The sequence below is a fragment of the Parasteatoda tepidariorum genome, chromosome 10 (assembly GCF_982258835.1).
Source record: "Parasteatoda tepidariorum strain Cologne lab strain chromosome 10, Ptep-v5.0, whole genome shotgun sequence".
NCBI classification, from domain to species: domain Eukaryota; kingdom Metazoa; phylum Arthropoda; class Arachnida; order Araneae; family Theridiidae; genus Parasteatoda; species Parasteatoda tepidariorum.
In genome coordinates this window covers 44,669,897-44,685,991 of record NC_141764.1, presented here as the reverse complement: position 1 = coordinate 44,685,991, position 16,095 = coordinate 44,669,897, and the positions used below count along the sequence as shown (strand labels likewise).

The window sequence follows — 16,095 nt, the reverse complement described above, 5'->3', positions numbered from 1 at the left end:
TCATTTATATCAGTGAAAGGTAAAATTAGTTCAGAATCATTACTATTTAAAGCAGGTTGACAAAAATTTGGATCAGGAGAACGACTAAACCAGTCGGCTAACACATTCTCATGACCAGGTATATGTATAAACTCAAAAGTATATTCACTCAAAGCAAGCAACCAACGTGTGATAATATCAGCAGGTGATGTAACCTTGCGATAGTGTTTTAGGGGTTTACTATCACTCAAAATTGTAAAATTTCTATTATAGAGGTAAGATTTAAATGCTGTAACACCCTTAAAAATTGCATATAGCTCCAATTTGATGGCGGGATAGTTTTTCTCAGACTTGGACAAAGCCTTACTAAAAAAAGAGACAGGGCGAAGAGATCCTTCATGCTCCTGCATCAAAACTGCTGAAATGCCTAATTTGCTCGCATCAGTATTTAGGAAAAACTGTTTACTGAAATCTGATAACTGAACAAAAGGTTTCGAAAAAAATGCATTCTGTAATGCATCAAATGCCCGCTGTTGTTCGTCATTCCATTTAAATTTAGATTGCTTTGTAGCAACTTTAGTCAACACAGCAATTAATTGGGCGAAATTTGGAATTAAATGGCGATAAAAGCCACACACACCTATAAACTTCTTAACCTGTTTGGCATTACGAGGGGTAGCAAATGAAGTAATTTTGGCTATATTGGATGAAGTACGGGTTATACACTTATGGGAAATTACAAAACCGAGATATTCAACAGAATCTTTAAAGAAAGAACATTTATTAGGAGCTAAAGTTAAGTTGTATTTAGTTAAAATTTTAAGTAACGCTGATATTCTATTAGTCATTTCTTCAAAGGAATTTGCTCCGATTAGGAAATCATCTTGATAAGCATGGATACCTTTAATACCCTCAGTATTTAATTCCTCAATAATTAGGTCTACTAAAGCCTGGAAAGTACTCGCTGCCGTTTTGAGGCCAAAAACGAGTCGTCTATTAGCGAAGGATCCAAAAGGAGTAGTAAAAGTTAGTATGTCCTGTAGGTGTTCAGGAAGCATAACCTGCCTTTAGGCTTCTCGAATATCACACTTTGTGAAAAATTTATAAGAAGAAATGTCATTAATTATAGTGCTTATTTTAGGCAAAGGGTAAGTGGAGCTTTCTACCACTGCATTAAGTAATCTTAAGTCCAAAGCTAAACGATACTTAGGTTTTCCCTGACTATTTTCTGAGTTTTTCTTTTTGACTAAGACTAGTGGAGCAGCCCAATGGCTAACATGCCTATGAATAATACCGGCTTCCCTCTAATTCATCTAATTCTTGTTTAATGTCATCCCTTAAAGCGTATGGAATTTCAAATGGTAATGTTTTTATTGCATTGTCATTTTTCAATGTTAAAGAGGGAACCACACGATCAGTACATCCTAAAGTTTTTATGGTTTTAGAAAATGCAGCAAAATTCTCCAATAAAATGTTTTGAAGAATTAATTTTTGATCAGTGTCTAAATGTGCTAAATCAAAGTCAGTAGATTTTAGTTCATCTTTTCTTAAATTTAAAATATCCTGAGAAGCAGTAATTAAATTACACTGTTCTAGATGAGTACAATCATTTAAATCTACATTATTACCATCATTACTATTTTGGACAACAAAATTACAAATAATATTACCTATATTCAAGCCTTTATTTAAATGAACAGTGTTATCAGAATTATTTTGGATTATTGTATTAAAAGACTTATTATCAACAACATTAATAGAAGGATGAATTAATATCTTTGAATTATAAGTAGGTGTGAAATACACTTCTTTATTTGTTTGATTAGCAAAAGAATTAATTCTTAAATGGGCAATGGCAGTCTCGCCTGGCTCAATTGTGAGTTTATTTTTTAAAACAACATCAATCTGTTCATTATTGGTATGATTAGAAGCTAACTTATCAAAATTATTTAAAGGAATACAAAAATTACTAAATTGCGCCGACTCCTCTTGGAAGTTAATAAGAACATTATGTGTTCTTAGAAAATCAAAACCTAGAATTCCCTGAAAAGTATCACTCTTAATATTTGCAATAAAAAATTGATGACGAAAAAAATTATTATGGATTTTAAAGGAAATTTCAGCACAAGCCGAGAATTGAAGCTGAGAATTAACTGTTCTTATTTGGACTTTTCTTGATAAGAATTTTACTTTATTATGAGCCCTGATTGCATTGAAAGTATCTAATGTCAATAATGAGACTGACGACCCACTATCGAGTAGAAAATTTACATTAACATTTTTAAAGCTAGAAGCAATTGTAGGAAGATTAATTTCATGTGAAACAATATTTATGTGTTCAATATTTTCTTTATAGTTACAGTTAGTCAAAAACTCCCTAATGGTAACATTTGAGTTATGCATCGATTTTGACATAAACTCATTTATATCAAAAATTTTGGATGGTTTGGTGGATGAGAAGACAGGGCCATCCCCTACTGCCTCCTGCGAGAGTTTAAAGGTTTGTTACCTCTATAATTAGTATTATTAACCCTCGGTCTAAATTGTTCATTTTGACTAGGAATCGGTGGCGGTGGATACTGCGGTGCAGTGAACCTGGGAGAAACCATGGGGAACTGTGGCGGAAAAGAATGCATCGCCAATGGCCCAATTGAATTTTGTCTTAAATGTCTGAGATACGTTCGACACACACTCATGATATGCCCAGACCTATTACAGAAAACACAGTGAAGGTTTGGAGTTGGGCGAGGTTGTTCATGTCCAACCCGATCCTGGTTCTGTACAGGGTGAAGTAAAAGGGGACATAATTTAGTGCTGTGGGATTTCTGACATATACTACAATTAGACTGCATAGTCTCAATTCTAGTTGTCAGCATTTCGAGTTGTTTTGAAATTAAGGTGAGCTGATCAGGTGCAGCAGAAGCACACTGAGTCACCGCATGAGCTGCGACTAAAGGAGTAGCCGATCCAGCTAAAGATTGTTGTATTGTCACGATATGATTGGCCCTTTTGACCATCTCGCGGTAGTCTTGTATTCCCTCAATGAGAATAGTCTCCTTAAGGTGCAAAGGGATTGCAGATAAGAACTGCATGGCTTTTATCCGAGACAAAGCTGATTGGTCATTAATAAAGTTATATGCCTTATGGGCAAGAGAATCTATCCTATATTCTAGATTTTTGATAGTTTCAGAGGGCAAAAGGCTGATTGCCTGAAATTTTGCCAAGTCAGCCGAGGAAGAATCTTCTTGTTTGAAAAAATTTTGAAGCAGCTGACATGCATCCTCGAACTTTGTGACCACCCTACATTCAGGTGAATTCTGAAAAAAAGTGAGAGCAGCCCCAGACAATTTTGATTTTAACAAGTATAATGCAGCCGCATTATCAAACTGATTTAATTTTACTAGATCTTTAATTTGGTTGAGGAACCACTCTACGTTCTGAGAATTTCCAGAAAATTCTGGACTATTGAAATTGAATTTAGGGGTTTGCCTATTAGCCTCTATGTTATTTACGTTGTCAGGCATAATTATTGGATTAGAATAAGTTCTATTACGGGTTTGAATTGGGGTCATCTAATGAAAAATATTAAGTAATGATAGTATCAATTAAACAAGTATTATTACTAATCGTAACCTTTTGATAACCTCATGAAAATGATGTAAACATTGAAACATAGTAAATTTAAGTATCAAGAAAAAACACAATTAAAAAATTATGTAACCCTTCAAATTACTGTGAATCATATAACGATATACTTGCATAAAACAAGAAATATCAACCATTAGAAAAAACAATATTGCTATTAATTATTTCAAAGTGCAAATAAACACCCAAAAATTTTCAAAAACCAATCAATCATAAATATGTAATTGTAGTATAATAGATTAGAACACTAATAATTTATCAATATAGGAGAGTAAGACATTGGCAATTCATATTAAAAATCAATAACCTTTCAACAAAAATCATCAATTAAATTATCAAACATGACCTATTTCAAAAGCATAAGAAGCAAAAATTTAGTTCACATAAAATTTACCAAATATTAAATAATGATTATTATTTTAACCAATTGCTGTGAAAAAATTTTTTTTTCAAACAATTTATGTAAACATCAATTTTATAAAATAAAATGAATCTTATTTTTAAATTGTTATATGAAAAATTATTTACCAAATCTTGTCCAATTACTACTTATTATTTAATCAAAAATATTTATATTAATCATCCTAATCAAAATCGTTATTTTTAATCACTATTATAAAACAATTGTAATATATTTAATTACAGAAATTATGACAAACAATTATTATTTACTCAACTTAAAAAATTATCTATTTGGTTATTGTATGAAACAAATTAGTAAATAACCAAAACAAGATATTAATTAACTAATCAAAACATAAAGTCTATTAAAAAAATTTGATTACATTGCATAATTTATTATTGTTTATTTGGCTATTATATCAAAAACTATTGAAATAAACAGTTCATTTCCTACTCCAAACTTAAAGAAATTTATTGAAATTAATTGTATTAAACATTGAATAATAATATCTTACTTTACTCATAGTAAAAAAAATTTAATTTGAAATATTACTCGTTCACTGGTCCAAATAAATATAGTTAAAAACTATATACACCAACCGAAAAGCGGAACGGCACCAGATGCCCTGTTACGGTTGGGTATAAAAAAAACGAAATGAAAAGTTATATAGATAAAATAACAACTGAACTTAGAAAAAAATATGGCCGAATTAAATAACATAGCATAATTACCACAATAACCCATATATTGATCAAAAAGAGAAACAGGGATGAAAACAAGTATTTACCTGGAGTTATCTTCTAGTAAATTTAGATGAATAAATAAGTCAACAAGGTAGTCACTTCAGAAAAAAAAACAAAAGTTCTTTTTATTTAGGCGGGTCCATGTTGAAAGAAAACAGGCAAAATAACATAGTGTCCAATGGTGGAGTAGTGGGTGAAAGGCAGGACATTCAGGGAAAAGAAAATTCCAGGTGCAATCCAGAGGAATGTAAGTTGGCAGTAAATTATTCTCAGTACATCTTTTAGTGGAAAATTGAGCAGCCACCTAAAGCAAGGACCTTCTCAGCACATAACAGCGGTTGAAGCACATCCCAGACTTTGGGATTCTCTTCTAAAAATCGAGGAGAACGTTTATATCTCTTTTGAAGATCTTTTTTTTGCGATTTGGTTCATAATTCAAATTTTAATTTATGTGCAAACTTTTCTTCCACATCAAAAAAGAAGAGGCATGGCAGCTGATGAGTTAGTTACAGAGAACAAAACAACAAATAAAGATGGCGCAAGGAAGCCATTCTTCCAAAAAGCTTCTCCACCTTAGGGAGGTGGGAGCAAAAAATATCAAAACTCCGTTAAGCGGAGGGCTGCAAATTATTTGACCATCAAAATATCGAATCCGTCTCGTCTTTCGCGCTCTTCCTTTTTATATGATACAAAAACTTAAAGTTGAAGTTGTATTCCATGTTGTGCAAGTTAAAGTTAAATTATCTAAAAATTACGAGTTGAGACGAAAAATTGATTATACGTTAACAGTTACGGTTGCGAAACACAACATACACGCGGAGATGAAAGATGCCGACAACCAGTGCGAATTCTCAGAAACGAAAAAGGGTGGAATGTTCTGGAAATAAAGGGGCTCTGCAAGGAGCTGGTAAGGAATTTTAGGGGGAGAATGTCCAAATTGCGCTACCGCTTAAGGGGCTAAAGAAAGATGATGAAATAAAAAAATGTATTACAAAATTATAAATTAAGTCGAAAGAAATTAGAATTTTGATTAAAAAAAACAGGATATTTAGAAAATTAGGCTGTGACCTAATGTCACAAGCATATATAATTTAAAATAATACCTTTAATAACAATATAAGTATTAAGCACTTAAATTGTGGCTTTTTTCATTTTCTTCCTATTTTCGTATTTCGAAAAACCATGTTAAAAATAATACGTTAATGTAGATAAACATGTTTAAAAATGCAACATCCTCTTACATTTTTTAAAATCCTTTTAAATTAAATTTTCACAGTAAAAAAACTAGTGCATTTATTGTGAAAGTTATGCGTAATGTTATACACCGAAGAGCCATTACATTATGATCACCCTGCTAATAACATGTAGAACATGTAGGACCACCTTTATCCCTCAAAACTGCTAACACCCGCAGTGGCATTGATTCCACAAGGTGCTGATAGGTAGTCTGAGGTATCTGGTACCAAGCGCTCACAAACTGGTCCTGCAATTCCCTCACATTGCGAAGGGGTAGCGTGGCAGTACGAATTTGGTTTTCCAAGTAGGACCACAAATGCTCTATTGGATTAAGGTCAGGTGAATTTGGGGGCCAAGACATGACTTGAAAGTAACTGGAATGTTCCTCGACGATTCGACCCTTATGACATGGTGTATTATCCTGTTGGTAAACACCATCCCCCGCAGGAAAAACTGTTGCCATGAATGGGTGAACTATGTTCAAGTAGCTTACAGACGTCAGGGATTGTTCTATGAGGATTATGGGTCCTAATGTGCCCCATGAAAACATTGTTCCTGGGCGAGAAACCCTGAAAACCTGGGCGAGCCCATTGTTATAGATGGAAGGTGGTCATAATGTAATGGCTCTTTGGTGTATATTGTACCAGTAATACAATTTGTTTAATATAAAGCATTTCTTAACTGCTAAAATGGTAAAACTTCATAATTTTGGATATAACAGCAACCATAGTTTAAATTGGCGTGGAAATTGCAGGAAGAATCTTTGAAGGTGGATTGGAATGGGCAAACAGTTGGAATAATTTTAGGAGCAGTGAATTACGGGCATCTAATTGCTTATTTACCTGGAGGTAGATTAGCTGAGCTTTACGGTGGTAAACAAGTTCTCATATTCAGCATGTTATTAACAGCAATCGCTACACTGCTGTCACCAGTAACTGCTATCTGGAGCCCATATGCTTTTTTTATTACAAGACTTATTGCTGGAATCGGTACGGTAAGTTATATTTCGTTACTGATTTTATGCATAACATGCCATATCCCAGTAGCTAATTAACCAACCAGCGGCTTTAAAGATTCGCTCTCTTTTTTGGAGATTTTTCTTCTCGGTTTTAGTTGGTCCCAATTATAATACAAGCTTTTATTTTTTTTAAAAAAAATGTTACATAAACTAAAGAAAAAGTCAAGAATAAAAAATGTTTAGCATTTAATAAAATACCAAACTGGAGAGAGGGCTGTTAAATGCAGCTGGATTGGAAAATCGCTTCTCAGTAGCAGAACTTACAGTATCCATCTTCATCGCTATCTTCAAAAATTCAATTTGTCAGCGATTTCAGTGTAGCCAGGCAGGGATTTTTGCTGTAAAAATTGAGCTATATTGAAGCTCAAACTATATCATACATATATGAGCTATATCTATACATATATGAGCTATAACATATATGAGCTATATCTATACATATATGAGCTATAACATATATGAGCTATATCTATACATATATGAGCTATAACATATATGAGCTATATCTATACATATATGAGCTATAACATATATGAGCTATATCTATACATATATGAGCTATATCTATACATATATGAGCTATAACATATATGAGCTATAACATATATGAGCTATAACATATATGAGCTATATCAAAGCTAAATTGAGCTCAGGCATATATTTAACACAATTTACAAATATTAAATATAATAAAGTTATGCACAAGAACTTTAAGTTGTTTATATTTCATTTGAATTTTTTTGCTTTGCTTTTCAGATGTTTACACTAAGAACGATAAAAAAATCAGAAATTAAGCATAAACTTACAGCTAATAATAGTAAAATAGGATCTTTTTATTTTAAAGCAATAAATTAAAAGAAATATAATTTATGACCTTCTGATTTGTGCGTATTTAGAGTTTCTTTTAATGAAATTCACTATCGTACCTTTACAGGTACTTTGTAGACAAAGGAAACAATTACCCAAAATGTGAAAATTAAGTGGATTTTCAATACCAAGTTTTAAAAAAATAAATAAATATAATAATAAAAAGAAAATTATTTTATGTAATTGGAAAAATTATATGGCAATGTAATTCCAAAAAAAAAAATTTGACTAGTGAAGTTAGAAAAATCTTCACAAATCACAAATCCCTTGTCATGGATGCATAAAAATATCGCCCCCCTACTTTTTGCATTAACTTAGACTTTTACTACAGATAATAAAATTTGTCTTTTATAAAATTTTGGGTGGAATCAAATTCTGTGGCAGAAACTTTTGACTTCTGTAGCATTAAAGAACTTTTCTCAAAAAGAATTTCTTCCCCCAAAATTTAACTTTATAATTTAGATTTCATTTAAGGAATTTGTTGTTTTTTTAAAAAACAAATGCATTAAAATTTTTCTTGAACTACTTAAAGAAAAGTCATAAAAATGTTTATTTTTTTAAAGTTTTATGTATTCAAAAACTTGGCGCAAATACAATTCTATTCAACCGTAAAAAGTTTCGATCTCGTCCCTTTTTGTGGACGAAATAATTCTATAATGTATACTATAATAATGCGTAATTCTTGCCTTCTTTAAAGCTTCATACATCTTGTGGAATTTAATTTTATTACTTAAACAGTTAAGTATTCAAATAGCAATTTTCCAAGCCACAAACTATCAGGAAGATAATTTTTCGTTTACATTCAAAAGAAACATTTTACTTAATTAAGGCTTTAAACGCTTTCTACATCTTTCAATTTCCTTTGAGCTAAAAATAAATAAAAATTCTGAAATGCATAAAAACAACATTGAATTAAATTTAAGTTTTTACCTTTCACTAGGGTCCAACTTCACCTATTGTAAATTACATGTTGGGCAAATGGATTCCGGAACAAGAATCGAATTTTCAATTATCAATCATTCTATCGGGATATTCATTTGGATCGTTTTTAGCGTTGTCGTTTGCGGGAGCTCTATGTGGGTCGTCGTTCATGGGAGGATGGCCATCAGTATTCTACGTTGGCGGTATGTATAATAATTGAAATTTCCTACCTATAACGTTTTAATTTAAAATGACATGCAAGCAAAAATTGCATAAAATGGAGTACAATGTCATACAAGCATTAATTTGGTAGAATTCGTCTTCAATTTTTTTTTATGACTGTCATTGAACAGCCGACCCAATTTTTGGGTTTACGACTACTAATGTTCTACTCCGTAGCCTAATAATTTTGAACCCAATCCAGAAGACAAAGGAACTCCTGGATCAAGTATCGGGAGAAATTTGCCTTCGTGGAGGACTTTTTTGGTGGAACGATCCCGCATTTACGTTACATGGAGAGGAAGACCACGATAACCTCCCACTGTTAGCCTGATGGCAAGGGGACTCTAACCCATGATCCGTCTACCACTGAAGATATTTCATGTCAGCATTGTGGTCGGCGTAAGTCGGATGCGGAATTCGTATCGACCAGCCATCGCTGGAGTTCGAACACTGCTCACCTCATTGGAAGGTGAACGCTCTATCCCCTGAGCCATAGAATTCAAACAAATCGTGTGAAACCACAATATTAGTTTATAAACATATTTGCGAATACATTCCAATCTCACAACTTTCAACAACTTGTACTGTACCTGCAGCTATAACTATACAGTTCTCTGCTATGGAGCTCGTCCCATTCTAATGTCACAATCATCTGATCATGTTCATAAAAGCATTTTTGACAAAGAATTGCTACGTCTGGAGCAAAATCATTTAATTAGTTTCGAAGCAAATCTTTTATATCATTCTAGCCTCGTAACTTTCATTAACACCTGCTGCAACAATCTGTGTAATTCTTTGGACAATAGTTCAAAATTACGTTTTTCATTAGTGACGAAGAATCGCTGGAACAGATTATTGTAAAATCGATACAATAGTTTAAAAACAAATTTGTTTTGTCATTCCAACCTCATAACTTTCAATATCTTATTCTGCAGCTGTCTGTACAATTCTCTGGTCTATTGCTTGTGCTTTACTTATGTCAGAATCACCAGAGGTTCATGGAAGTATTAGTGGAGAAGAATTGCAATATATTGTACAAAATCGTTGCTTGAAAAATAAAGAAAATGTGAGACACACTCTCCATACTTTATATAATCCACATTGAAAGAAAATTTAGCTTAGTGAAACTAATTTTATTTTCTTATCTTAGATAGCTAAAATACCATGGAAAGCCATCATGTTCTCATTACCATTTTGGGCCTTGGCTGTCGGTTACTTTGGACAATTTTGGTTATTAGGTTTCTTTTCTACTGTACAACCATTGTATATGGCAACTATTCTAAATATTTCAGTAGAAGAAGTAAGTTTCGGTAACATCCCAATATATGAACAACTTTACTTAACTGTTCAGTAACTTTACAGATCGACAGATGGCTAAACTTGTTGTTTTCACATTCTCTCCCCACCCCATCCATTTTATAAATTTTTTTGGTTTACATATTATTTATTTTAAATTTATTATTTTATTTATAAAACATTATATGTTTCATGTACTTCTGTTTTGTACTGTTTAAAGTTTATTTTTATTAATTTTATATGTATTTTAATAATATTTATTGAGAAATAATTTTATACAAATTTTAGTGGAATTAGCTATCGATTCGTAAAGTAACTATGCAGTTAAGTAATATATTTTGCCTATTGGGACAGTACCTAAGCTTTAGTATGAAGAGTATTTTTGTAATTCTTATTTAAACTCAATAAAAATGTTGAATAAAAAAGGGTGCTTGATGTACATGAAAGAAAGAATATGTATTATCCAAGCTTAAAAGTCGTTAACGCACCTTAATATTTGCATTCCATTTTCAATTATTTTTCTTTTTTTAAACTTTATAATTACTCTTCAATCACTCCTACAAATGAAATGATTAAATAAATGTATTGAACACCTTTCGATTCAAATTATTTAAAATTTTTAAAAAATTCAAAAGCTTAAGAAAAAGTGCAGCAACATAACTTTATAATTGTTTCATTTTTCTTTTTAATTTTGCTTGACCATCAGAAATTGTTTTCTTATAATAAACTTCGCAATTTCCATTTTTTTAAATTACTATCTTCATTTGTTAGAAAAAGTTGAAAAGTTTATATACTTATATACCCTACTAATTGTTAAATTATTTGTTATTTTACTTAATTTGTGAAATATTTTCCTATTTCTTTGATTTTGGATAATAATTTTTATTTGATTCTTTTACTTTTAATTCCGTTGTTTTTTAAAACATTAAAAAAATAATAATATAAAGTTTTTGTAACAATACTTTATAGGTGGAGTAACTCTTGAAACTTGGAAAAATTTATAAAATATATAAAATGGTTATAAGAATATAAGGTAATATTATTTTAAATTACTTAGAATGGAATTTTATCAAGCCTTCCACATCTGTTAAGATCATTTGCTGCAATCATGGCGAGTTTTCTAGTTGACTTTATTTTAGCGAAAAAATTTGTAAGTACTGGATTCGTTAGAAAAGGAGCTACAATTTTAAGTAAGTTAAATGATATTTCAAAAATAGTCATTTTTTTCTTTAAAAAATATGATGCGAATATTTTTGGATTATTGTAAAATGAATTCATTTAAATATGAATATACATAATTACTATATTTCTATATGATTACTGAAAAAGTGTAATTAGCACGTCGAATGCCACGCTAATTTTACATGGCTTGCCCGTCTGTCCAAAATGATTTTCTCAGCATGTATTGCATTAGTTAACATTAGTAACGATAGTAAAAATTAAAAGCATTAAAAATTTACTCGAAATTTCCTAAACTGCTTGGTTCACAATTTCGCAGACATACTTAAATGCAGCTCAGACACATTCTGTGTAACACCTATGCATGGAAACGTCGACGTATTCGGTTAGGGGCGCCATTATGACCTGTTCAAAAAAACACGAAGAAACCGTTTATAATATGGAAGCACCCCTTGTCTAGTGGAAAAACATTTCTGGGTATTTCCGGCCATTTAAATCCTAATGATGCGGTTTAATTCTCGTCGCAACATTTATGCAACACGCTGTTATATGTAGATCTTTTAAAGTCCTCCATAAATTGACTAGAAATATCATTTGAAAAAATCTGCAGCTTGGAGAGAGAAACAGAATGCAATACAAAAGTATTCACTTTCCGACAAAAAATCTCAAACAACCAAAAAAAATTTTTTTCCCAGTGTAGTTAATTACAATAAAATATAAACTTAGTTTTACCATAAATTAATGATTTTCTCTCCTGAATGACTTTCACTCTCATAGCAGGGTAAAAAACTTACAAATTGGTAAAAAGATGAAATTAAAAAAAAAAAAAAAAATGAGAGAATTCCTGAATGGCTTTTACGGGTCTTAAAATATTTTAATATTGGTCAAGAAATCATAAAAATATTGCAAAGATTTTCTTTAGGTAGCTTTTTAACGTTTAGTGACTATTTGCTGGCCATTAATATTTTATACACTAACGCTAGGAGATAAGGTTACTTCAAACATTGAAGCTGATGGGGGAAAAAACATTTGACAGTAAAAAACATATCAAAGATAAATGTCTGCAAGAAACAGGGGTTGGGCAAACATATGGAAACAGTTGACACAATTTCAAAGATCATGCTTGAAGCTTTTAGAAATGGTGTCCTTTTTACCCATGTAAAATTTGCATCGACCAAAATGAGAGTAGGAAGTTAAAAGCATTTTGCCTTTTTCTATACCACTAGAATTAAAAAAGCATTCTAATTCAAATCGCTCAATCTTATAGAATAATTTCATAATTGCTGGTATTTGAAATAGAAAGAAGTTATTAATCTCCTCTCCTCATTTTGGCTGAACCGAATTTTGCATGAGTGAAAATTACACCATTTTTGAAAGCTAAAAGCATGATCTTGTAAATTGTGACAACAGCTTTGCCATGCAATATCTTCCAAAGCAATTGCTGCTAAAAGAAAAATTATTTATGTGGAGTTAGTATAGGAGGTCTTCCATTTTTTTGTCCGACTCCAGTAGAAATTTCGTGCAGATACAGATTGGATACAACGATGTTTGTGAAACTGGCTAAACATTTTAACAGTTTACGTTATATACGCACTAAAGTTTAAATAACAGGTTAATGCTAAATATTTAATCTTATTTGTAAACAAAATGAGATTAAATATGGCAGTATAACAACTATTTTAAGAGCCTGGTTAAAATTAATGATTATCTACATTTTAATAATGTTATGTTAGTCAATGTTAGAATTACGTTCGAGAAACAAGTTGATATATCATATTTGCAGTTGCAAAGCACAGTTTAAGACTAAATTAAGAAAAACGTTATTGATAGAGTTGTTAATTTAAATTTAGATTCGAAAATCAATAATAGTGGATTAGAGATATTACAGTATCGTTTTTTCCAAATTTAATCCGATTAAAAAAAATAATTTTCCCAATTGAATTGAATTGTTTTCCCATTACTAAAAGCTGTGCAGCTACATTGTACACATAGTCCTTCATGTTACAAAATAAAAAATGCTATAAAAATTAGCAGTCCATCAGTTGTGAACTGAATCATATAGAAGTTTACGTTAAGTTTTGAGACCTGTTAAGAAACCCTTCCCGGATTTTGATCCCTTAGGAATAAATGAATCAACTGTCGTTTGCATCATTCCTATTGGATGATTCATATTCTCATCCCAATAATTGTTTCTGTACCCTAATGGTTGTTATCTGCTGGTTAATTATTGATGGATTTCTAGTGGATTGGTGTGAAGTGAAGTCAGCTTAGACATCTCTATAGATTCTTTCTTCATAGTTGGTCAGCAGTCATCACCAGGTTGCTACAGAAGAAGGGGGAACCAGGGTGGTTGGCGATTTTAAAACAAATAAAATTCGAAACTTCGCAACAATTTCACTTATTATTTATTTGCGAATTTTAAAATCTTGATGCATAGAAAATATTTATTAATTAAAGTTATTTTAGAAAAATTTCAGTGCTGTTAGTTTTTGTTCTTGAAATTTTTCTGTTCTTATTTTCAGACTCAGTTGCTGCTTGTGCGGCATTTTTTGGTATTACTTTTGTTAGAAATAATGTTTTAGCCACAACTGTTTTATTCATACTAGCTGGTCTGTTTGGAGAGTTTATATCATTTGGAGTGTGTATTGCTTGTATCGATATAGCACCGAATCTATCAGGTAAATTCGTTCTACATATTTTGAATTTATATTTAGAACTCAATCTTTTGGTGGAACGTAAATTAACTAATGGTTTATTAGTATTCATCGATCTTACAATGCATTTAAATTATTTTCTGGGTCGGGATTGTCCTAAAATTTCATGACGATGCTTTTTTAAAATGAAATGTAAAAAACAAAAATATTTACAGATTTGTCTATATCTGAGAGAATTGCTAGACAGTTTACTACAGCAACTAATAAAAGCTTAAAGGATATTTGTTAAAAAAACTATTTTTTCATTTTCAATTAGTAGCTAATGTTGGAGAATTAAAAAGTCAGCACACTGACCGTAGCCAGTGATGCTGGACTTCGGTGATCTGCTGGGAAAAGTGTCTTAACGATCAGTCCACTGCGGGACGATTACAGGATTGAAGTTATGCTCTAGAGCAGGAATTACCAATTTTTTCTATTTTTTTTACCTGAAAACACGTTCTAGAATACCGGTCAGATTTATTTTCTAAGCTGAATGTCCGAGGGGTCAGAAATCGGAATTCGCACTTTTACATGGTATTTTTTTGAATTTTTTTTTTATTCTGGTTGCTCAAAGGAAGATGCGCGTAAAGCGATCGTCGAGTGCTATCAAGAGAGCTATTTCTCTTGATGTTAGGGTAAAAAATTAGGTAATTGTATTACTGCGCTTATACTTTATTTCAATTCTTTTAAAAATTACATAATATTGTCTTTATGGTCTGATGTTGTCTTTTCTCGCCCCTTTTTTCTAACCTTCTTGCAAGATCCCTTTTATACTATCTTTTTTGAAATTTTATCAGCACATAAAGCACAATTGTTGATAAAGAGAATTTAAACGAAAATAATTTGAAATAAACCATAAAGTACAATGATTTAAAAAAAACATTCTTTTTTAAATCTGTAATATATTTTTCTGGTCCTAAAATAAGTATTTTTTCCTTCTTTCAGGTACTGTAAGTGGAATAATAAATATTTTTGGTATGTTCCCGTTCTTTATAATACCTGCTTTGGTAGCATGGATTACTAATTACGAGGTAATTTAAATTAATTATTTTAGCATTTCTTAAAGTGTTCCTTGAAATATTTATTTAAAAAATTAAATTCACGGCCTGTTCGGTCATTAAGCAATTGTAGAAAAATTAAAAAAAAACTAAAATCTGCTTTAAGTTTGTATTCCCCACAATGCAAAGGTTCAAAAACAAAATAATCGTGACTTTTCATAAAGCCCATTCATTAAACAAAAGATAAAGAACCAAAACGATGGTGTGTGTGTGTGTATAATACAATTAATAAATAATCTACGATTTTCGCTCCGCGAAGCAATTATAAAAAATATCTTTTAAAAAAATAATAATAATATTATATGGTTGATATGATGGTTGATACATATGTGTCTTCCATGCGATGAAATACCGTTCGTAGAATGCCTCGGCATAATGAGTATCAAATTATCGAGCTAATCTTAGGGAAGAATACTCCACATAGCAAGCAATGCTCTTCGAAGTTTCGGTACTCGCGTAGGAGGTGGTTGACAGGCTGCAACTCGTCGGCCACGCATGTCCCACACAAGCTATGGTTCAAGTCAGGTGAAATGCTAAGCATTCTATGAGGATGGTATCCTTAGATATTGATGTTATCCACATCCATAAACTCAAATTCTGTGCTCATATACTCCTAAACAAACGTACATGTTATTCCAGAATGATGTTAGGATAAATTTGGCCTGTCATGATCCTGATTTGAACATGCAAATTTGTACAGGAGCCCAGTATAATTCAATCCCAAATAATCAATCCTGTGCCATCGTAAGAGTATTGTTCAAAGATGTCGTCGTGGTAACGGATATTTTTCATTCCCCATATAAAATTCCAACGTGTCTCAAACAGCAAGCTAAAC

General features: G+C 31.5%; 1 protein-coding gene across 1 annotated transcript in view; it reads left to right on the top strand.

The window, feature by feature from the left end:
• The window catches only part of LOC107451365 (sialin), a 39,600-nt gene that overhangs the window by 22,366 nt on the left and 1,139 nt on the right, over nt 1-16,095 (top strand). Inside the window, exons 5-11 of the mRNA XM_071184633.2 lie at nt 6,761-7,000; nt 8,832-9,015; nt 9,970-10,100; nt 10,185-10,334; nt 11,388-11,520; nt 14,032-14,187; nt 15,148-15,233. Coding sequence (XP_071040734.2) covers nt 6,761-7,000; nt 8,832-9,015; nt 9,970-10,100; nt 10,185-10,334; nt 11,388-11,520; nt 14,032-14,187; nt 15,148-15,233 — 1,080 coding nt within the window. The remainder of the gene's footprint in view (nt 1-6,760; nt 7,001-8,831; nt 9,016-9,969; nt 10,101-10,184; nt 10,335-11,387; nt 11,521-14,031; nt 14,188-15,147; nt 15,234-16,095) is intronic.